Source organism: Malania oleifera, chromosome 5 (genome assembly GCF_029873635.1).
Source record: "Malania oleifera isolate guangnan ecotype guangnan chromosome 5, ASM2987363v1, whole genome shotgun sequence".
NCBI classification, from domain to species: Eukaryota; Viridiplantae; Streptophyta; class Magnoliopsida; order Santalales; family Ximeniaceae; genus Malania; species Malania oleifera.
In genome coordinates, this window is record NC_080421.1 from 111,972,010 (window position 1) to 111,994,242 (window position 22,233).

Sequence of the window (22,233 nt, forward strand, 5' to 3'; positions counted from 1 at the left end):
AAATGACAAGATTGAAAGACAACGACTGTATTAATATGCATTGAATTTACTACGTACTATTGAAAAGTGATTTTGTTTTGTTTTATTTTTTGTTTTTAGTGTTGTTTTGTTTCACTTTATGGTATAGGCAAGTTAGATTATTGAGTTAATGCTATTAACGGGTTGTTTGAAACCATTTTATAAAGATATACTTTTCTAAAAAAATATTCATATGAAAAAAAATATTAATCTGAAAGTAATATGAGATTATTTATTATAAATACTTTTTGATATAAGCGTTTTAAAAAAAAAATGAAAAAATATTTATTTTTTCTTAATAAAGTTATTTTGGAAAAGAAATTTTGAAATAAGTGTAAATTAAATACTACTTATTAATATAAATACTTAATTTAATTAATTTTTATAATAAATACTTATTTTTTTAAGATGTTGCAAACTAGGACTAATTCATTAGAATGTTAATTGACACCTGCAAAACAACTTCCCTTTTCTTTATTATATATAGATATTTATAGAGGAGAATTTACTAGGTGAGAACCTATTAGGTGCATTGGTGTATATTGGGAATAATATGATTTCATCATGTGTACAAAAATAATTTTAATTGACTAATTTAATTAAAATATAAACACATGATAAAATCAAATTGGTCCTAAGGTATACACCTAATGTATCCAATTTTTTTGTGAGAAAAGGAAAAAAAAAAAAAAAAATAGAGATAGGATGGGTGTTTGGAGATATCTCAATGAGTTGTTTTGCTTTCAATTAACTCTTAATTTTCATGTATAAAAAATATTTATTTGACACTTAATTAAATAAAATATATTAATGTAATTGAATAAATTCATTTAACAAAAGTAAATATTATATACAAAGCCTAAGTGCTTGCGCAGTTGTTGTCGAAATGGCACGAGAATGGCATATAATAAATTTTGGGCATATGATGACTTTTGTTGGTGCTATTGTTTGGAATGGATGATTTAACACCAAAAAATTATATTTCCTACAAAGAGTGCGAAAGGAACATGTACATAGAGGCAATGAGGGCAATACTGTAAGGGCATGTTTAGTTTGTTGACAAGGCTAGATTAGACTATACTAAGGCCCTTGGCCTATGTTTAGTATAACACTTAAGTAGAATAGGACTGCCCAAGAGAGAGAAGCTTTACACATTTATATGGGATAGAGTTGACTATTTTCCGCCACCGACTAGCCCCGATTAGTGGAAGATTTGTCCAAATTGGACAATTTGCTCCCCTCTTGGCACCCAACCTCCCTCCTTCTTCCCCATCTCTCTCTCTCTCTCTCTCTCTCTCTCTCTCATAGTATCATGTATAGTAGGATCTTGACACCTCACAAACCCTAATGCTTTGTTGTTTTTCACTATTGTCTCCAACTCCTCAAGCTGTCATTGAGTCAATTGAGCATTGAACAGTTGGTGAACTATTTGACACGTTTGCAAATTTATTTAAGATATAAATTTAATTTTATTTAAGCTAAATGATAAGATTGAAAGACGACATCTGCATTAATATGTGTTTAATTTACTACATATATATTGTTGAAAAGTGAGTTTGTTTTGTTTTGTTTTGTTTTGTTTTTGTTTTCAATGTTGTTTTGTTTCGCTTTATAGTAGAGCTGATGCAAATGAGATTGTTGAGTTATCCCAGGACTGTTTGAAATCACTTTACAAAAATGTACTTTTTAGGAAAAAAATATTTATATGAAAAATATTTTTTGTGTAAGTGTTTTAATATAAAATATATATTTTAAAAAAATTTGCAAGCCCAAAAGAGCCCAAACCTAAATCTAGCTCTTATGAATGTAGACAAGGCCCAAGGGTAGCCCACCCACACAACTAGAATGAAGGGCCTCACTCGATGCAATGATAGGAAGACTAGATGGGCTTTTATATGGGATGGGAGGGAGCTTCTATTCTTTCTCCAACCAATATGGGACACATTGCACCTGTCCCGCTTCGCCAAAATGATAATTTTGAGAGTCAAGCATCTTGTATAAGTCCCTTTCCCACTCCTTCCTTATCCTTGAGCAAGGTCAACAACCCAAATATAATTAGTTAAAAATTTTAGTTAATTATATAAATTATTAAATGGTTTTAATTGTATAATTAAAGAAATAATATATTTTATAGTACACATATATTCAATATTAAAAATAATCATTTTAAAATTTTGTACATCACTACCTAGTTCCCCACTCCCAGCCGGATAAATGACATTATTGAGTAATTATATTAGTTTATATTTTTATTTTTTATTCAAATTATTTTTTCAATTTTTTTGGTTTGGTTATGTTTTGAAACCGAAATCAAAAATTTATTATTTTGAGAATCGAAATCAAAATTGGGAACCGAAAAACCCAACCGCTTTTCGGTAATTTTCGCACACCCCTATTATTTATTATAATTACTTTTTGTTGTATTCATCCCCCACCCCCCTCCACACTGAGTTGTGGTTGGGTCACGCTCAACGGTGCATTGGATCCCTTGCCTTTGGGAACCACAATTTATTTTTTAATGAATTGGTATTTATGAGGTTTATCGATTAATTTATCATAATAATAGACTTGTTTTTAATTCTTTATATTTATATACTCAAGTTTAATACCACTTCTAAACACTCAAAAATTTAATTTTTATTGGGATAGTCTTGGCTTTACTAACTAAATATCTCAACTACGCTCATCATGCTTATTTTATTACGTGCTCCAATTGATATTTAGGTTAGTATGTGAATTATAGCTTTTCACTTAATTTTTTTTACTACTACTTTGGAAATTTACCAAATTAATTAGTAACATCAAATTCTTGAAAAGCAATAATAAAAGAGAGCTTAGAATACTTGAAATATATTTTGAGAAATTTCTCTGATATTTAACTTAGGACCAAAAAAATATGAAGACAGAAGTAACTTACCTCCCTCTCTAAAGTTTTTTTTTAAAAAAATTTATTTATTTTATTTTATTTTATTAAGAAAACTCTAATTTTATTGATAATTCTTACTTATGATGGAGGAATACTGTAATTAGAAGTAGGACACTTTCTTTTTACTATTCATTTAGTCGGGATTTACAAACCCTTTTATTTTCCTTTAAATTTTATCTTTAATTCTTTTTCCAAACCTTTGGCCTCGTAATTGTAAATATGTTTTTTTTTTTGACTTTGCCTTTAATAGAAAAAAGAAAAAGAAAAGAAGATTAACAAAAAATGGTAAAGGCAAAACAAGAGGAGTGGAGTGATTGGCTATAAGGGGGGTCAAATCCTAGAATAGGAGGAGAGGTGTCAAGTGGTCCTACTTCCAAGGGTCAATCTCCTCCACACAGGTTCCCTCTCTTTGACACCACTCACTTTTTACTTCAATTAAATGACCAACACTGTAATTTCACTTAATAATAATAACATTATTATTATTATTAAAGTTTTCTTAGGTTAACATGCTAAATTCTTTTTTAAGCTTTTTTTTATTTGAATTTGGAAATTGTTGATGGGTAAGTACTTGGTTTTTTATTATACCTATATGGATTTGAGTCGGTTTATTTTCACATATTGAAAACGCCGTTTAATTCTTATTACTTTTATTATTTATTCTATGATCAAAAATCAAATCAAAGTTTCCTTACATCCGTATCTCCCTAACAAATTTGAGATGAGCTAATCTCGCCTGATAAAATTAACACCAAAGTCATTTAATTGATTTGCATTTGGGAGTATGAATTTCGAAACTCGAACTTAAATTTAGGTGAATTTAGATAAATTTCAATACAAGTTTATTTTACAACTTCTTCAAATCTAGTACAATAAAACGCTGTTTGTTCAGTGAATTGATGAAAAAAGATTCATATAATTGACCTTGTCTAATAGATTTTAAAATCTTGAATCTTAAATTTGGATATGAATGAATCTAAACAAAATTTAATATAATATTTTATCTAAATTTATACAAATTTAAATTTAAAATTCCCTCTAAATATAAAATAAAATGTTTTCAAAAAAGAATCAAGCCTAAAATCTCTTGGAATCCCTCATTCACCTTTCCACCCACAAGGCTAAATTATTAGAAAGACTGTGAAGAAAAAGTATGACCGTTAGAAAAGTTTGACATTGTGGATGAACAACTAGTCGTTTACTAACTAGGCGATACTATGACTGCAACTGCTGTACTAGCAAACTCAAGACAAAATATGCTTGTCTGTATTTGGGTAGGGCTGGAAGCTGACTAAAACGACGTCGTCCCTGGCCTTGGGAATTTGCAATTTTCCTACGCCTTGCAGCCCGACTTCCCACACTCCCTCCCCACCCCAAATCAAAACCCATCCGTACTTTTTATCTTTATTTTTTTCACCCTTTAAAACTCCACCCAGAATCAGAAACGATCCCACAGTTAACCATTTTCTTTCCAATTCACTATTTTCTTGAGTAAATCCATTAAGGAGATGACCAGAGGTTCCATGCAAATAAACTCCAAAACAAGAAAGATTAACTCTGATCTCTCTCTCTCTCTCTCTCTCTCTCTCTCTCTCTCTCTCTCTCTCTCTCTCTACTGTTAGTGTTCCCAAAATAGAAGAAGACAGAAAACTCTCTCTTTTGCTCAGTACTTGAGGACCCCGTTGTTGATTCCTGTTCCTTCTTCCAGTTCTTCATTTTTTACTTGCTCCAGCCTCACTACCTTTTCTGGGTACCCTCTGTTTTTTTTTTTTCCACATATATAAAAACAAAAGAAGAAGAAGATGAAGAAAGAGAGCAACTGTGTCATCCCTATCTATCTGTGTGTGTGTGTGTGTGTGTTTATATATAAATGAGTGTGTATGTGCAGAGAGTGAATATGGAGAAATCAGAGAATCGAAGACACAAGGGTCCTACTGCTTGATTTTTGGCGGGCAGCAACGGTCACGTTCAATTATACCTCACCCATCTAATCCCACTTCCATATTGCTGCTGCCGATCTGATTGATTTTCATTTTCCCTACCCACTTCTTTATATATATATTGGCGATCGATTAATTAGTGGCTGAGGTGGGTATTGGGTACTGTGAGAGCTTTCCCCAGATCGATCCCAGCAGTCATATGAGGAGACTTTCTGCTGTAAGTTGTTTGATGGTTTTTTTCGCCCTTCCATGTTCTTCTTTTTTCCTCTTAATTTCCCAGCTTTCTCTGATTTTTCTTTAAATTTCTATCTACTTCAGATGATTGCTGCTAACTAGGGTCTTAAGACTTTTAACTGATTGCTGCTCTTTCAATGTTCTGGATTATTATTTTGTTTTTGTTCCAAATGCCGCTTGGGATGAATCACGAAAAATGACTTCAATCGCTTATCGTTCATCTGTTTTCTGCTGCAGATAAAAGAAAATTAATAATAATAAAGCATCAATAAAGACTTTTTGGGATCTGATCAGTTAAATCTGGCATTTTTTCCCATCTTGTCTTTGTGGATGGCAATGAAGACCGTTTATTATAATTTTTTAGCAAAATGTGGATCATTTCGATTACCAGCTTCCTGCTTTAGTTCCTTTCTATCTATTAGAGCTTGTGCCAGCATGTAATGTGTGAGAACTATCCAATTTTCTCTTTGAGGTGGGTACTAATTAAAGCGGCAGTTTGAAAAATTGCATGACTTTTTGTTTTTATTTCACATGGTAGCCCATTTAGTTCTCAAAATTACCCAGTATACCAAAATTGCCGTTTAACTTGTTAGATTAAGGAAGCATCAGGAGAAAAAAAAAATTGCTTACACTAGGAATTGATTGTTATGGTCCTCAGCTGGCGGACGTGCTTCTGGTACTTGCATTCTTCATTGAAGATCCATGGGTAGCATGGGGCAGTTCATATTGTAAGCACACAAACTCAGTGAAAACTCGCCCTCACAGTGTTTCCATTACCGAGTTTGGCGCAATCGGAGATGGGCTTACTCTCAACACTAAAGCATTTCAGAATGCCATCTTCTACCTGAATTCATTTGCAGACAAGGGTGGTGCCCAGTTGTTTGTCCCAGCTGGCCGGTGGCTGACCGGAAGCTTTGATCTTATCAGTCATCTGACACTGTGGCTTGATAAGGATGCTGTAATTCTTGGATCAATGGTAAGCCTTCACCTCCTTGTAAACAATACACGTATCTATTAGCATATAGGATGTCCAAATTCTATGAAATGTATGTGCCTTTTGGACATCCCCACACATTTAAGCAAATTAAATCTATGAAACTAAGTTTGTTGGGTGATTCTTGGATCAATTAGAAGCATATATTAATTTACCTCCTTGTTTGGAAAGGTTGAACCCCAAGGCCAATTTGGCAGCACTGAACAGTGGTAATAAGGCACACTGAGTAAGCACAATGTACTGATGAACTTATATATCCTCCATTGTTTCAGAACTCTGATGATTGGCCAGTTGTTGATCCTCTCCCATCATATGGCAGAGGGAGGGAATTGCCTGGTGGAAGGCATCGAAGCCTAATTTTTGGACGCAACTTGACTGATGTAGTTATAACAGGTTGGTGATATCGGTTAATATTAGAGTTTGCGAAGTGCGTGTGTTCATTTTTCCCCTAATTTTCTTGACTCTGAATTTCTCCAAGCAGGTGATAATGGAACTATTGATGGCCAAGGCAGTGTCTGGTGGGAATGGTTCCGAAACAAAACCCTGGACTATACTCGGCCACATTTGGTCGAGCTGATGAATTCTACTGGCTTGTTCATCTCAAACCTGACTTTCTTGAACTCACCATTTTGGACCCTTCACCCTGTATATTGCAGGTCTGCCCATCTGAAAGGATTACATCTCATTTTTGTTTTTCATTGAAGTTCCACACATTCTCTCTTAATTTTATTTTATCCTTCAATATTATGCAAAAGTGAAGCTTTTATGAATTCGGGAGAGAGTTTACTGTTTTTCTGGATTAACAGCCGAGTTACTGTTCGAAATGTCACAATCCTTGCTCCTCTTGATTCACCGAACACAGATGGAATTGATCCAGGTTAGCTTTCTCTGATAAGCTGCAAAACTTTTCTCCAAAGTGATTATTAACTCAAAAAGTATTTTAGCTGTTGTTGCAGGTGTTAATATTTCAGGAGTTTTCTTGCAGAGTCAGCTCGGTAACTCTGAAGAATGGCATGTTTAAGTTTTTGAACAATATAATTTGATGGACAATACTAGCTGCTTAGTCTAGACACTATTAGGAAAATAGCATACATAGCAAATTCTGTGATAGATTAGCCCTATTTCATAATGAGAATAAATACTAGTAAATTGTTCTGGGAACATGATCAATAGCATTGGCTTGTGCCTTTCATGTCATCTCTGATCTATGGTGGATTCTCATAGAACTGTTTGGAGTAACGAGTAAAAATTTTTATTTGCGGAAGTAGAAATATTTTCCCATATGGGCCAACTGATGTGATAATACATACTAATTGGTTAAAATTACTGTTGTCTGGGTTTGGGTTAATCATTCCAATGTTTTCTTGCCCCGATAGTTCTAATTTGCCTGTGTTGTGATCCAACAATAGTGAAATTTTAGACTTAATTATTTTTTGATATCAAATAGGAAATAATCTTCACTTTATTGACTGGTTTTGTAAATTAGGAACTGGGTTCTAACTCCATACTGTTTGAATGCATCCAGACTCTTCTGATGATGTCTGCATTGAGGACTGCTACATTAGCACCGGTGATGATCTGATTGCCATAAAAAGTGGGTGGGATGAGTATGGCATATCATATGCACGTCCAAGCAAACACATCACTATCCGTGGGCTCGTGGGAGAAACCCGGTCAAGTTCAGGGATCGCAATAGGAAGTGAGATGTCTGGAGGTGTGTCTGAAGTGCATGCAGAAAACATTCAATTCTTTAATTCAAATACAGGTATCAGAATAAAAACCTCCCCAGGAAGGGGCGGTTATGTGAGAAACATCTTCATATCAAACATAACCATGGCTGATGTGAACATAGCTTTAAGGTTCACTAGTCAGTATGGGGAGCACCCAGATGAGTTTTATGACCCCACTGCTCTCCCTGTAATAGAAAAAATCACCATTAAAGAAGTCACAGGACAGAACATTAAATTTGCAGGCCTTCTTGAAGGTTTAAAAGAGGATAATTTTGTCAACATTTGCCTATCCAACATTACCCTCAAAGTTACCTCACCCTCTCCATGGAACTGTTCATTTATTCAAGGATATTCTGAGTGGGTTTCTCCGGATATATGTCAGCCTCTCAGAGAGAGGATCTTCCCCAAGCATTACTCAGACTGTTATCGTCTATAAAATTACTCGCAGATGCAGAGTGATAAAAGAGAGGATCTTCTGTGAATGTTATCCATTATTAGTTGAATTTTTTTTTTTTTTGTTTTGCTTTCCATTTCTCAAACATTGCCGCCCATTGGCTTGGCAAGAAATGATCACCTAACATGAAAATTGAGTGAAGTTGGTAAAAATGGAGTGGAGTCTTTAATCTTCGATTGTTAACTTGTGAGATGGCATTGAGAGCTGATTGTTTCTTGTAATTTTGTGTGCAGCAATAAATAATTGAGTGTTTTGTTTGAATTGAAATAGAATGAGCTTAAGCCTTTGAGATTTCTTTCTTTCCCTTTCTAATAACATGTGATGTAAAATCCAGTCTCCCATGAACTAAACAGGCAGTTGACAGTAAGTAGAGGTATTCTTTTCAGTTTCTTTTTCTTTTGTTGGTTTTTGTTGGGGTGGATGCGGCATTTTGGCAGGATATGTTTGATTCTGCAATATGGTCACTGTAGGCGATATCCTTTTATGATGTTGAGGAATTAAGTCATGAGCCCACTACAATGCTAGAGCAGGATCTTGACACTGCATATTTCCGTGGTAATATTAGGTTTCTTTCTTTTTTTTTTCAAGCCCAATGGGACACAATGAAAAATGGTTGAAAGACGCCACCACGTAAAATCTGAAAAGAGTTGCCTTTTTTGCAATCATGAGTTTTATTGCAAAAAAGTGCAAAATGGAAATTGCAACTGAGCATCCAAATGCCTGCTTAAAAGCATTCTTGGAGTGTAAAATTTGGGATGCGCTGAAACTGAATTTCATTCAGGTTTGTCTATAAAAAAATGCAACTTCCATCAATATGAATTATAAAACAGTGAGAAAAAATACACTTACATGTGTTAATTTGAAGTTTGTCAGTAATATACTCATTGAGAATACACACAGGCAAAGCAACCGATCTTTCTCAAAGACTGAGAATTTGAGCAAGCAAATAAATACAACAGCTATCTTGGGGATGCCTCACTCTCTTCTTCCTTCAAAACAGAGCATAAAACCTGCCTTGAAATGTAAGTCTCAAGCTCCTTGGACACCTGTGTCAACTTCAAGTCAAAGCTGCTTCTGTACTTTTGCTTTGGTGATGGTGCCACTGTGCCAGAGAATATGGTTGGAGAGCTGGAAAATCGTCTTCTTGGGCTTGAAAGCCGCCGTGGTGATCCCAGAACCCTCCCTTTGGAGATGACAGGTGTCAAGCCCAATACCGTGTTAACAGTGTTCTTGTCAGGAGTCGTCAAGGGTCCACTTTTGGTCTCCAACGGTAGCGGCTTCAATGAATCATTTTCCACCATTGGCTTCTGTTTCCTGAGCTTTTCTCTGGCCTTTTCAGCCGCTATAAGCGCTTTCTCTCTGCTCATTTTTATCAGTTTCCATGGATTGATGCTTGCATGGAAGCTTTGCTTTTTAGTTGTTGAGGGCTCAGGATCTCCATCAATTCTTATGGACAATCTTCTTGGGTTCTGAATCTTGTAATTGCACACAATAAAGTTGGATGAGTGCGTGACTTCTGAAGATGCAAAAATGTAGTTAGGTTCCCTAGAGATTTACCTGGTTTACTCTCTGGCCACTGCATTTAAATCGTGATGCAAATGTTGGTTTTTCAGGTGAATCAGAGTCGGTGCTATAGTCTGAAGAGAAATCTGTAGCATCAAATGGATCTAATTCCATAAATTGGTTTTCTTCTTTCATTGCCATGATGTAATCATATGTTCTCATTCCCTGCAGCAGTGACAAGGATCAGAATCTGAGCTTAGGGAAATAAATTGAAAGTTTTCCACCAAGCAGAGTGTTAGTGGAGGAAGAAGATAATGAGAGCATTCAACTTTAAAGTGTGGTGGAAGAAAAAAAGAAGGCTTATATTGAAAACAGCTTAAATAGACCGAAAACTAGTCTGTTCTTAAAGGATGCTGATGACTAATATATCTTTTTTTATTTAAAACTAATTTGATTTTAGAAAAACAAAAGAATTAGTGCAAGGAACAGAATCTGAAGATCTATGACACCATGAAAAGTGCCAGAAAGAAAAACTTTGGCACATTGTCTTGTACCCTCGAGTGTGAAAAAAGCAAGGTTTTGTCAGGTGGGTGCTACACTAGGTCAAGTTGTTTGCGCAAGCCAGAGTGGAACAGAAGTTGAAGAGGCTTTTGAGATCTGATTGTTTGAAAAAGTTGCAGACAGAGTTCAATCTATTGACAAAGAATAGATATTTTCAGGTATAGTGATAAATGCACATTTTTCATTTTGTGCTGGGACATCTCACTGACTAGTGCAAACAGCTACTGCTTGTAGTTGAGGGTGAATAAAAAAAGCTTGTCTACTTGTCTTTTTGAGATTCTGCTGGTTTTGTAGCTGTCAAGGCCAAAATAGCGCGGGGGGGGGGGGAGGTGGGTGGAGGGGATTCACATAGAACTTTGGCCGAACTCTTTTGGCAGAAGAAAATTTCTCAGATGAAGGGTATTGATGTAGTTACTAGTTACCTGATGCAAAATGCAATGGAAATAGCAGTATTGCTATAAAAAAGACAATAATAGCAACTTTTGCCCCCCAATCTAAAATACCACTCAATAATTAGCAAGAGTCTCAACTTTCTTGCACATGAAAACCTAAAATTTTCAAGGGGACTGTTTTTATGTTGAGAATAAAAATTTTCAGATGAAGGGTATTGATGTAGTTACTAGTTACCTGATGTAAAATGCAATGGATATCACAGTATTGTTATTAAAAAAAAAAAAATAGTAGCTACTCCCCCCGCCCCTCTCCCCGGCTTCCCCTTTTACTGGAATACCATTCAATGATTAGCAACAGAGTCTCAACTTTCTTTCACATAAAAACCTAAGATTTTCAAGGGGACTGTTTTTCTGTTGATATGGTGATGGAAGGAGAAGATGTCAGGAAGCTAAAACTAAGAAAACCATAATGGTTGTTAAATGCTTAGTAGTTTACTTGTTCCCATGGGTTGTTTTGCTTTCCAAATACATGTGAAGTGAACAATACCTTTCTGATGAGAACCACATGAAAGAAGAAAAGTTGTCCCAATGCTGCTGAACCATAGGCTGTCATTAAAACCAGCAAAACCTGCACTCAGTTGATCGATGATTATAAGTGCTTGGAGACATTGTGTTAGCAATGAAATTGTGAAAGAATAGCTGTAAATTACTGATATTGCTGCCAGTGCTCCCCTCGGAAACTCTACATACAGCTTCCTCTCCAACTCCTTCTCGATCCCTTTCTTATCTGCGAAGCACCTGATGAATATGGCAGTGGCAGTTCCTCCCTCTATAATAAGCTGATTCAGCCAAAATTTCATTAGCATGGTTGACAACTACTCAACAAATCTAAAAGTTCTGTACCGGAATTTATTTAATGGGTTGTGAAGAATTCAAAGTAACAAAGCAACTGACCATTAACAAGATGAAAATCATGAGAAGAATGAATGTCGTGTAATTCTTTTTCCCAACACAGTTGTTCAACCACTGGAACAGAGCAAAGAATTAAATTTGTCATAAGAGAGTGAGATTCACCATCTTTGATTTTTTCTAGAAAAGGAAAAAAATGTCAATATTAAAGCCAGAAGCCCCTGCTTACTCTGCAATGGTGATCAAACCCTTCAACACACCGGTTGCAGGTCCTACAATGCTTGCTGTGCTTTTTTACCTCAAAATCACATAGGAAACAGAACGAGATGTCATCCTCCTTTGGGTCAGGTGTAACAGCATCATCCTTCATGACAAGGGGAAATGGAAGCAATGGCTCCATTTGATTGGTGGTTGTCCATAGATCCAGGTACTTCCTCCGTATAAAATTCCTAAGGATCTTCCTCTCCATCCTTCTAAAAAATCTCATAACAATCTGACCCAATATAAAACCATGATTCAGCTTACAAAGTCCACTAGATTTTGTTTTCCTCTTCTTTCTAAAACTGGTTTTATCAGTTGGCTCAATGGCTGTGCACCTTATAAAAAGGAGCATGGCCGAGACTGCCTGAAAAATGAAAGCAAAGAAAACAATTGATGAATTTAAGAGACATCTGAGCAATGATTGATGCATATAAAGGGGCAGATTGGTAGTTGATTATGAAGAATTACCACGAAGGAATATAGTGTGGTGACTGTTATTTCAGCAATCCTGTTTCCCAGGAAAAGCCCCTGGAAGGTGTAGAAGGCCACAACAAGAAAACTGTACACTGCCATTCCCACTATCTGTGGTCAACAGTAGAAAAAGGATTATAAGATTCAGGATGTTGAGGTTTAAGCAAATTTATAATTATACATTTGGCCTAATTGGTCTACAAATTATAAATAGGTAGACTGATTTGGAGCTTGAAAACATGAAGGGAAACAAAAGAAAGGAAAATATAAAGGAATTCACTTTTTATTGTTTGACAGTCAAGAAAAATGGGAAAAGACATGTAGCAAATCATTGGATTTATCTTACATGCCACTAACTTTTGATTTTCTTAATTTTCGATAATAAATTTTCATTCTTAGTCATATTTGATTTCATTCTTAATTATATTTGAAATAGAGAGAGAACATAACAAAAAAAAAATATTTTTCTTTTTGTTTTCTTTTTAGTGAAATCATAAGTTAGTCTCTGTACGGTTAACTGAAATTTATTTCAATCCCTATAATTTTAGTTAGTATAATTATGCTCTTATACTCTTAGACGCATTGCGTGTGGTATCATTGTTTGTTACAAGGAGTCTAGTCTTAAAAAAATTTAAAAGAAAAAATACAATAATTTTTACCTGATTATGACCTCTCATGCTCCAACTTTGAAATTGATGCCTAGTTAGCATAAAGTAATTTCAAGAATTATATATATTTTTTCATTTTTCCATTACCAATTGTATCTAGGTCCTTTTAGGATCCAACTAATCCATATTTAGGGCAAACAGGTAATCCCTTAATTCTCACCCTCCTATTCATAAACGCTAATTAAAAGTAAGTGCACTAAAACAGATTTTGCTTAAATAGTACAAAATTCACTCCATTGTTTTTTCTTTACTTTTCCTTCACAAAATCCTTGATGCAAACAAAGCCACGGAGTTGCAAGGTTCTTCTTTAGGTAAATGCATGTTTAATAAAAACCCGAAACAAACCCATCCTCTAGATTCAACAGCTCTGCTAAGATCAATACTAATCTAGTCATGAACAAATGAAAGGAACAAAAATACCATAGTTTGAAAGCCCTAGACCTAAAGCGATGTATCTCTTCGTTTATCGATGCTCAGATTATATTCATGAAAATATAATTTCTAGGGTTAGTGGTCGCCACATCAGAAAAGCCAGAAAATTTACCCCGAAAGGAACTTCATTTGAAGGGCTATAATATATGTGAAATAGAGAGAGATTACCTGGAGAGGGTGGAGAGGGCGCTGCCAGCCATGGCGTCTCATGATTCGGGAATTGAACGAAGTTTGGATTGCGCAGTCAGATCGATCCAGGTAATATACTCACTGCTACTATGCTACGGCTTCCGATCCAATTCAACTAACGTACTACGATGTTGAATTGAGACGATCGGGGAAGCTGGGATGACTGCTAAATCCTCTGATGATCGGAATTTCACGGAGACGATTGCTAATGCGTAGCTTAAATTGGATTCATCGAACTGAAGGGCTTCGTCTCGTGAACTCTTGGGAAAATCGTAGTGAGGGCTCCCAACGGTCGAATCCTATGGCTCCTGGATTTGAAATTTGAACGCGGTGTGACTGAGTGCGGAGGTCCCTTACTCAACGCCCCTTTAAAAATTGAAAAATGCAGCTGGGCCCAATCCCACGGCGGCCCATTGGCATTTTTTTTCCTCTGTGGGACCCTTCGCATTATTAATTTTTTGAATTATTTCCCTTTATAATGATTTTTTAAAACTGTAAATTGATAAAGGGTAAAATCCAGTAACAATCCATCTCCCATATTTTTGAATTCTATCAAAAGATCTTTTGAGATTTAGATTTAATAATAAAATGAACATTCCGTTAGTTAATCGTTAGTCAAACATTAAGTATATGTGAAAAAATAAATAAAATAATAATATTATTTTTTTATTTACTTATAATTAGACAACTTAAGAAAATGATATTAATTTAATAAATTAAGTTGAAAAAATTGTTCGATTAGAACCTATTTTGAAAATTGAATTCGTAAATGAATTGAACACCTAGTTTTCGAGTTAAACAATCCGATTGCCTAGGGTCAACCAGTCGATATAAGTATGACAACATAATTAAATATTTTTAAAAAAATTAAAAATATATGTAAATTAAATAACCTAATAATCTATAAAAAAAAAACCTAAATAATTTTATTGTTCCAAATTTTGTGATATACAATTTACATGCAAAGTAAATGACTATATATAATTTAAAAATTGATTCATATCAACCGATAGGTCGAATTGCCATAAAATATAAAAGGATTGGTGAATTGGTTAGATCAAAAGTCAATAAATTAATATGAATTTGGGTGTTCTTTATCTATTTAGTACTCATATTTTACACAAAGAACAACTTATAATATTCAACTTTATAATTTTATTTTATGACATGAATTTTGAATTTTTAGATTATGTTTTTTTTTTTAGCATTTTGTTTGATAGATAATTTTGATTTATGAAGTATGAATTTTTGAATTTTAGTTTATGTTTTTTTTAGCATTATGTTTCATATATTACTTGAATTTAAAAATATTGAATCACGTTTTATTTGTTTTACGATATGTTTAATCATTAAACTTTTATGAAATTACATCTAACAAACATTTTGTAATACTATATTTACTAGGCATTTGTTAGTAAATTTACTTTTATTAGTAATTTTATTGTCATTATATTTTATATATTTGAAAATTTTAAAATAATAATAAAATAATTTTGTCATGCTTGTGTCAATTGATTGATCCAAAGCAATTGGATTCGATTTGAGAATAGGTTAGGTTTCCAATTTGTTTATCAGTTTTCAAGTTATTACAACTAGACAATTTTTAATTTAATTTATTTAAGTTGATATCATTTTATTTTTATTTTTTGCATATATATTTTTTTAAAAAATTAAAATAATAATTAAAATATTTTGTCATACTTATCTCAAGTGATTGATCCAAAGTGATTAGACCAGTAAATCGTTCAATTCAAAAATCGGTTAAGTTTTCAATTTAGTTATTTAGTTATCAAGACATTACAGTGACCAATTTTTTTTAATTTAATTTATTTAAGTCAATATTATTTTAAAATATTGTTTTACTAAAAGTTATAAAAAAATTATTTTTTTCAAGAACACTTTTTTTTTTTTACTAAAAAGGACAGCACCTCCATTTATTTATTAATAAACCCTCACTTTTTCACAAGCACTTAACAGTAGACTAATGGTCAACTAGCGGAAGATTCATGTTATCAATATATTTAAATTTTAGGGAGCCTTCTAATAGTTTTTAAAAACACAAGGTGTGGAGTATTATATTTGAAAAACTCAGGAGGTGTCGTTGAATTTTACTCATTAATAAATTTCTTTAATTATATTCTCAAATTTTAATGGTAATACGAACTAGTGTAGAATTGTAATATTATAAGATATGTTGTATAACCTGAAATGTTTATAATCTTAGGAGGTCACAAGTAATTTTCAATACGCACCTTTTAGATTATTTAAATTTAGATTGATAGATTAGGAATCAAAATCATAAAAATTTATAAGATGTTTTTTTTTTCTTATTATCATAATACTGATGTTCCCCAATGTGGCTCAGGTGGTAAGCTCAAGATTCTCCTGATTAAATGGTTAGGGTTTGACTCGATAATGGCTCGTTCAAACTCCTAAAGCTAAACAAGCGGAGTTCAAGCTCAAATTTTGAACTCGCCAACAAAACGAGTCAAACTTGAGTTGGGTCACACTTAACTTATAGTCTTATATTTGGTTCTCATTTATCAGTTCGTTCGTAACTTGTGAACTAACTCAATATTAGACTCATGAACTAGTCTCATATTAGGCTTGTGAACAAACTCAATATCAATCATATTAAATATTTGATTTTAAATTTTAAAATTTAAAATATTTTTTTCTAAAATTAATTTTATTAATCATTAATCAATTTAATTAGCTAGTGACTTGGTCCATTTATTAGTTTGAAACGAATTTCAGGCGAAAGAGTTTGAACTTGAGCTCGAGTTCAGCTCATTTACATGTGAAATAAGTTTTAGTCAAATCAAACTTGAGTTATATATATGATAAACAAATTGAACTTAAACAAAAAAACTTGAAACTCGAGTCGAACTCAAGCTCGCTTATAAATAAACGAACGGAGCTCGAACTCGCCACTACTCAGCTCTACTCCCAGCTACAACCCACTAAGTCATGCATTCTAACAAGAGGGCTATATATGTTGTAGCCAATTAAGGGTTAAAACATTTTGAGGACACAATTATTATATAGAGAATATAGTGGAGATATTTTTCGTTGTATTTTTATTTTCTATTTTTTTATTTGTTTTTTACACGGTGTCAATAACTCCTATATCTCACAAAAAACTGTAGAAGATTGACGGCAAATAATTAAAACCATTTCTTTCAAAATATCATCATTGAATCAATTAAATTCGTTGGAAGCTATTCATTATGTTTGAGAAAATAAAGATGATCATCGCCCTTGGATTGGTTGATTGATGACATAAAATATATTTTTAGTGCGAAATCATCCTTATCAATTTCACAACTTCTATTCATGAGAAATTAATTAATGCACAAATCATTTAGCCACGATGGGGTTGTGCAAGAACAAACATTCTAACTTGAGCTATTATCTTGTATTGGAAGTTGATATAATTGGTAAGATTGAGACCTAATTTTCACAAAATGAGTTTTTGTTTTTGTTTTGATTGTTTCTTTTTCATACTTGATTGTGTGTCTGTGTGTGTATTGAAACGATGGTGTCCGATACCCTTTGGACACTCGACTAATCTACCATGATAATGGGTGTGCCCCTCTATCCTTCTCACTTATGGGTGGCAAGAGCCTCCAAGACTTGAACCCTGATCATTTAACCAGGAGAGTTTTGAGTTTATCACCTGAGTCATTCTTGTTTATATATATATATTTTAAATTTTATCAAGTACCCAAAAAAAAAAAAAAATAACAGTGGCACAATGTTTAGAAGAATCTATCAGTTAATTAAAATTTGAAGTTCGATTTTAATTCTATTGTGCTATAAGAAAAGAGCCATTTTTCTAATTTTTTGGACATATATAGCAATTTAGAATTTAGATATAAAGTTTAACACTAAAAATGCGTTGGGCTTGACCATTGGGCTCGGATAATAATTTAGATCCATAATTGGGCTCTGATTACAAAAATATGATTACTAAATTAACATCATTCGTCCAATTTAGTTTGCGAAATGGAACGGATTAAGAAAGAATGGAATGAAAATTGAACAGGAAGAATGAATGAATTAATTAGTGATAAATTCGATTCCATTCTATCTAATTTCATTCCATTCCTATGTTTCAAACATGTGATTAATTTATGCTGAATCGAGTGGACAACAACCTTTCCATAATTTGCTAAAATCCAATAATGGGAAGGGGAAAATATTTGAGTAAACTATGTGAATCACCACGCAGCAGTCTTACTTTGGGTTCATCAAAAATCTTTGTCGAGATACTTGTATATACCTATATTTTAATTTTTTAATATATATTTCTATGAAAAAGTTTGAAAATATATTTTTCAATATTTACAAGTTTTCTTTTTAACAAATGACCTTTTGATGATTTTTAATTTTTTCAAAAAAGAAAAAAGAGAATTGTTTTTATAAAAAAAAAAATTATTTTACATCCAAACAGACTTAAGAGAATTTTTTTTTCCTTTTCTTTTTCCAACCAAACACACTTAAGAGGACAAATTAAGCTTGATAGAAAATAATGTTTACCTACAAAATGGTTTTGAGGAAAGTAAACACATATATTAAGCAAAGAATACACACACTACATATATAAAATATACATACCCTTAATATTGACTATATGTATTAATTACTTTTATTTATTTATTTATGTACAAGTAAGGTTTCTCTTTCTCCAAAACACGAGAAGTATCTTACACCCCACTCTTAAGATTTTATATGTATATATATATTACAAACATGAATTATAAACAATAAAAAAAATATCATCTAAATATGAATAGAGGAAATAATGACGATGAATAAATTCTTATTTCTTCCCTTCACTTTTCCTCTTCTGTTGTGGCCTTGGAAATGCCCTACACCCAAAGCTGCCCTCCGCCCCCAAGCCTCGCTGGCTAGCTAGCCAGCATTCATGATATCCATCATCAAATATACAAATAAGCTAAGAGTTGGATCGATGGGATCATAAAGTTGGATTTTTATGAATTTAAAAAATTCTAATTAATGCAAAATTTGCATTAATTTTCATCCAAATTCATATAAATCCAAATTCATTATCCAAAACTCATACTTTACCTGCATAAATTTGGTATGGGAATGTAGCTAGTTGGTGGAGAAGGTGGTGCAGGATTGAGGAGGCTGTGGGGAACTCGGCGACATAGAAGCCCTAAACGGGAACTTTTTAATAATATCTCCACCATTGGCATCATAATTAGTGTTACTATTTGATTCATTGCCCTCTATGATCGTGGAGATGGCAGCAGCCACGGCTGCAGTAAAGTTAGGGTCAGAAGCAATGGCTGCACTGACCGTCTCAACCAATGTCGAAGGATGCTGTGGCTGCAGCCCTAGCTGCAATGGTGGGATGGGATTAATATTAGGAAGCTTATTAGAAGGGAGGCTCATGACCAAGGGGTGCCCTACGAGTTGTGGCGGGTAGTTACCATTCAAGGTAAAGGGAAAGGACGATCTGGTGGCGGCAGGGGAAGGCGGCGGGGGCCGGTGCTGATGAAAACAATGCAAGGGATTGGGAGAGGGACTATTCTGCGAAGTCAAGTCGAGAGTGATGGTGGGAAATGGTGCAGAGGCGGACAAGGTGGCCATGGTAGTGGATGTACTAATATATGGCATTAGTGGTGGGAAGAATCCAGAGGGATCCTTGCTTGTGGTGGAACCTGAGAGAAGCATGGCGGCAGCCGCCGAGGTGGTGTTGGCCATGGTGGCGGCCGCCGGGGGAAGAGGGTGGTTGTGATTTCCCTCGTACGTTGTTATGAGAATCGTCTTGTCCTGCATACATCTTTGCACCTGTACGTGTATATATATAAAAGAAAGACTAAATGAATCATATATCAATATTATACATGCGGGAATCATGCAAGCATGTAGTTAATTAAATGTACGTAGTGTAGTTAATTAATTATGTGTGTGTATATATATTTGCATACCTGCTTACGAACAGGGCATCCAGCGGACATGGTGCAACGGTAGTAGGCGCGGGGACAAGGGTTACCCTTTGCCATTTTTTGACCGTATTTCCTCCATTGACATCCATCTCCAATCTGATTGATCACCACATGCACATGCGTATGCATGCATGCATCCATGCACGAACCCCATACGTTAATTATAACAGATTAATTACCTTACCGCGCTCTATATATCTATACGTATTTTGTATTTACTCAAAACAGCGATTTCCGGGTAAATTAATTAACTGATAAAATCTTGTGTGTGTGTGTGTATTACCAGGGGAGCTTCTGATCTTGCGCGTACGGAAACCCTGGCCTTCCTGAAAGGGGTCTCGGAAACAGCTGCTTCATCTTCTCCGCGAGTACCCTTTTCTGGCTGATCACGATGAGGACAAGCTTCTTCCACTGAAGCCGTATTAATTTGTTTATTTCCTGGATTGTGATTGTGATGATGATGATGAGGATGATGGGTAGTCTCCATAGACGACTTGGTCTCCTCTGGGGTATACTTATAATCAGTCGCAGAAACTGCAGAAAATTCTTGGGTCTTGTCATCATCACCAGAAATATTGAACATTTTGGGGCTTGACTTCCCACTCACTATTACCTCAGACTTCCCCTGCGTACGTATAACTATGTTAACCACTGTTCATCATTTAGTATACTAGCTTCCTTAACTATTACAACATCAATGAATAATAATAATTCTTATACCAATATATGTTGAGAAATTTGGATATTGCATGTTTTAAAATCAACAACAGAGCATATGCATATGTATAAAACTAGCAATGACATTGATTTTTCAGAATATGAATCAGTGAGAGAACTGATCAGACGACAAACTCTAGCATGAAAAATTCATCAGCACACATACTGACTAAGTTTATTAACATCCTCTCTTAATATATATATATATATATATATATATATATATATATATATATTTAAAATAAATTAGGTGTTAATTTTGGGCAGTCTTAATTAATTGATTCAGCTGGAATGGCTAAGCATCACGAGTATATATATTATTCAAATTGGAGCGAATCTGTACAGTAGCATGAATGTATTTATATTATGAAATGATTTTAAATGATTAAATTTTGATCAGTTCACTTTCGATCAGTTCGAAGTAGGCATTTAACTAGTATATGGAGAAGACCAGGTTTCCCATTCTCTAGGTTGCTGGGCTTTATCGTAATCAAAAGTTGTTGGACTCACATGGGCATATATATGTTAATATTTTATATACTACCAAGATGATACCGGATCAATTAAACAAAGCTTATTTTTCTATATATATCTATATCTATATTTACATATATGCAAAGCACGTTATCCTTTTCTTTATGAAGATAATTAATTTTTTCTCCCTCAAGGTTCAAGAAATTGGTAATTAGCTAGAATAGGTATCTATAAATTAATTATATGCGATCTAACTAATTACACGACCGATGAAGAAGAAGATGTAGAAGAAGAAGAAGCTAGAAAATGAACCAATTACCTGGTGTGGGGAAGAATGAGTAATGATATTTTGGCTGCGAGTAGCCATAAGCAGGTGAGCGTGCAAGTCATTGTAGTTTTTGGTGATGTGCTCCACCATGATTCTCAGCCTCCTATTCTCATCCTCCAGTTTCTTCATTTCGGCTTTAATTCTGATTAGCTGCAGCAAATTAATTTTGATGCATTGGTATTCATATAAGTAAATTAAGTCTGAAGTATGGTTAAATTCAATCCAACAGATCCAGAAAAGGAATTGAAATTCGGGTCAGTCAACCAGTTATTTTTATGTGCATGAAATTGACATTAATCGGACTCACTTGGGCTTGGGACGCCTCCTGATCATGATCATCATTCAACGATCTTTCCTTTATTTCCGAACTCCGAGTGAAGAGATTCAATTCAATCTGTACAATCATTTTCACGTACGTCATACACAAATTAACATATGTTCTTGAGTTGAAACCAAATCTCACCGTCGATCGATTGAATCCCAAAAAGCAATATCCGTGCGAGTGTGTGTGTTGTAACGCAAAAATTAAATGGAGATTAAATTAAAAATAAGTAATGAAATTAGGAATAACAGAATGAGTAATGATCATACGTCGTTCACGTCCGGTGGAGAGTCTGCGGGAGTAGAAGTGGATGATGATCCGTTAATTATGACCTTCTTGGTCTCCATATCAATATCATCGGAGGGGTTCCCTTTGGCCGGCGCTGGAAGCGAGAGCTTCTGATCATCATCATCACCCGTGTGCGCTTTGGAGGAGGAGGAGAAGAAATCCATTTCCTTGATGACGGGGTGACTAATATTACGCAGGCGACGATGATATTGGACGGGATATTGATCCAGAGTTAGGGGGGAATTGTACTGGGAGAGGAGGAAGTCGGGCTGATGGCAGCGGAGGGAGCGGTGGCGGTGGTGCCGGTTCTCCTCCGCCATGACCCAGTCGAGACTTTCCGAAGTAGATGAAAGGCGTGCAGGTGCCGCAGTGGGCAATCAACCGCGTCAAATGTTCAAGTTGAATATGCCATTGTATGCCATCGGTAGGGTTCCAGAAAGC

The 22,233-nt window shown here is 34.4% G+C and overlaps 3 protein-coding genes across 5 annotated transcripts; 1 reads left to right on the plus strand and 2 right to left on the minus strand.

Moving 5' to 3' along the window:
- Positions 1 to 4,396: 4,396 nt before the first annotated feature.
- On the plus strand, positions 4,397 to 8,563 carry LOC131155661 (probable polygalacturonase). Of its 2 annotated transcripts, XM_058108936.1 has the most exons (7): positions 4,540 to 5,101; positions 5,777 to 5,846; positions 5,979 to 6,094; positions 6,385 to 6,505; positions 6,594 to 6,768; positions 6,919 to 6,989; positions 7,638 to 8,563. In XM_058108936.1, exons 1-7 carry the CDS (start codon positions 5,084 to 5,086, stop codon positions 8,276 to 8,278), a joined length of 1,212 nt encoding a protein of 403 aa, XP_057964919.1. In that variant the 5' UTR covers positions 4,540 to 5,083; the 3' UTR covers positions 8,279 to 8,563. The 2 variants fall into 2 exon arrangements, with proteins under 2 accessions (XP_057964918.1, XP_057964919.1); XM_058108935.1 differs by having other exon boundaries at positions 4,397 to 5,101; positions 5,777 to 6,094.
- Positions 8,564 to 9,101: 538 nt separating this feature from the next.
- Positions 9,102 to 14,026, minus strand: LOC131155662 (protein S-acyltransferase 18). 2 transcript variants are annotated; one of them, XM_058108938.1, is made up of 8 exons: positions 13,662 to 14,026; positions 12,391 to 12,504; positions 11,891 to 12,286; positions 11,707 to 11,778; positions 11,463 to 11,591; positions 11,300 to 11,380; positions 9,854 to 10,024; positions 9,102 to 9,765 (listed from the first exon to the last, which is right to left on the minus strand). In XM_058108938.1, the coding sequence occupies exons 1-8, from the start codon at positions 13,701 to 13,703 to the stop codon at positions 9,256 to 9,258; spliced, it is 1,515 nt and encodes a 504-aa protein (XP_057964921.1). In that variant the 5' UTR covers positions 13,704 to 14,026; the 3' UTR covers positions 9,102 to 9,255. The 2 variants fall into 2 exon arrangements, with proteins under 2 accessions (XP_057964921.1, XP_057964920.1); XM_058108937.1 differs by having other exon boundaries at positions 9,102 to 9,771.
- Positions 14,027 to 18,310: 4,284 nt separating this feature from the next.
- Positions 18,311 to 22,212, minus strand: LOC131156194 (probable WRKY transcription factor 47). Its single transcript, XM_058109695.1, has 6 exons — positions 21,774 to 22,212; positions 21,490 to 21,576; positions 21,174 to 21,332; positions 19,947 to 20,288; positions 19,646 to 19,759; positions 18,311 to 19,505 (listed from the first exon to the last, which is right to left on the minus strand). Exons 1-6 carry the CDS (start codon positions 22,110 to 22,112, stop codon positions 18,804 to 18,806), a joined length of 1,743 nt encoding a protein of 580 aa, XP_057965678.1. The 5' UTR covers positions 22,113 to 22,212; the 3' UTR covers positions 18,311 to 18,803.
- Between the last annotated feature and the right edge of the window lie 21 nt (positions 22,213 to 22,233).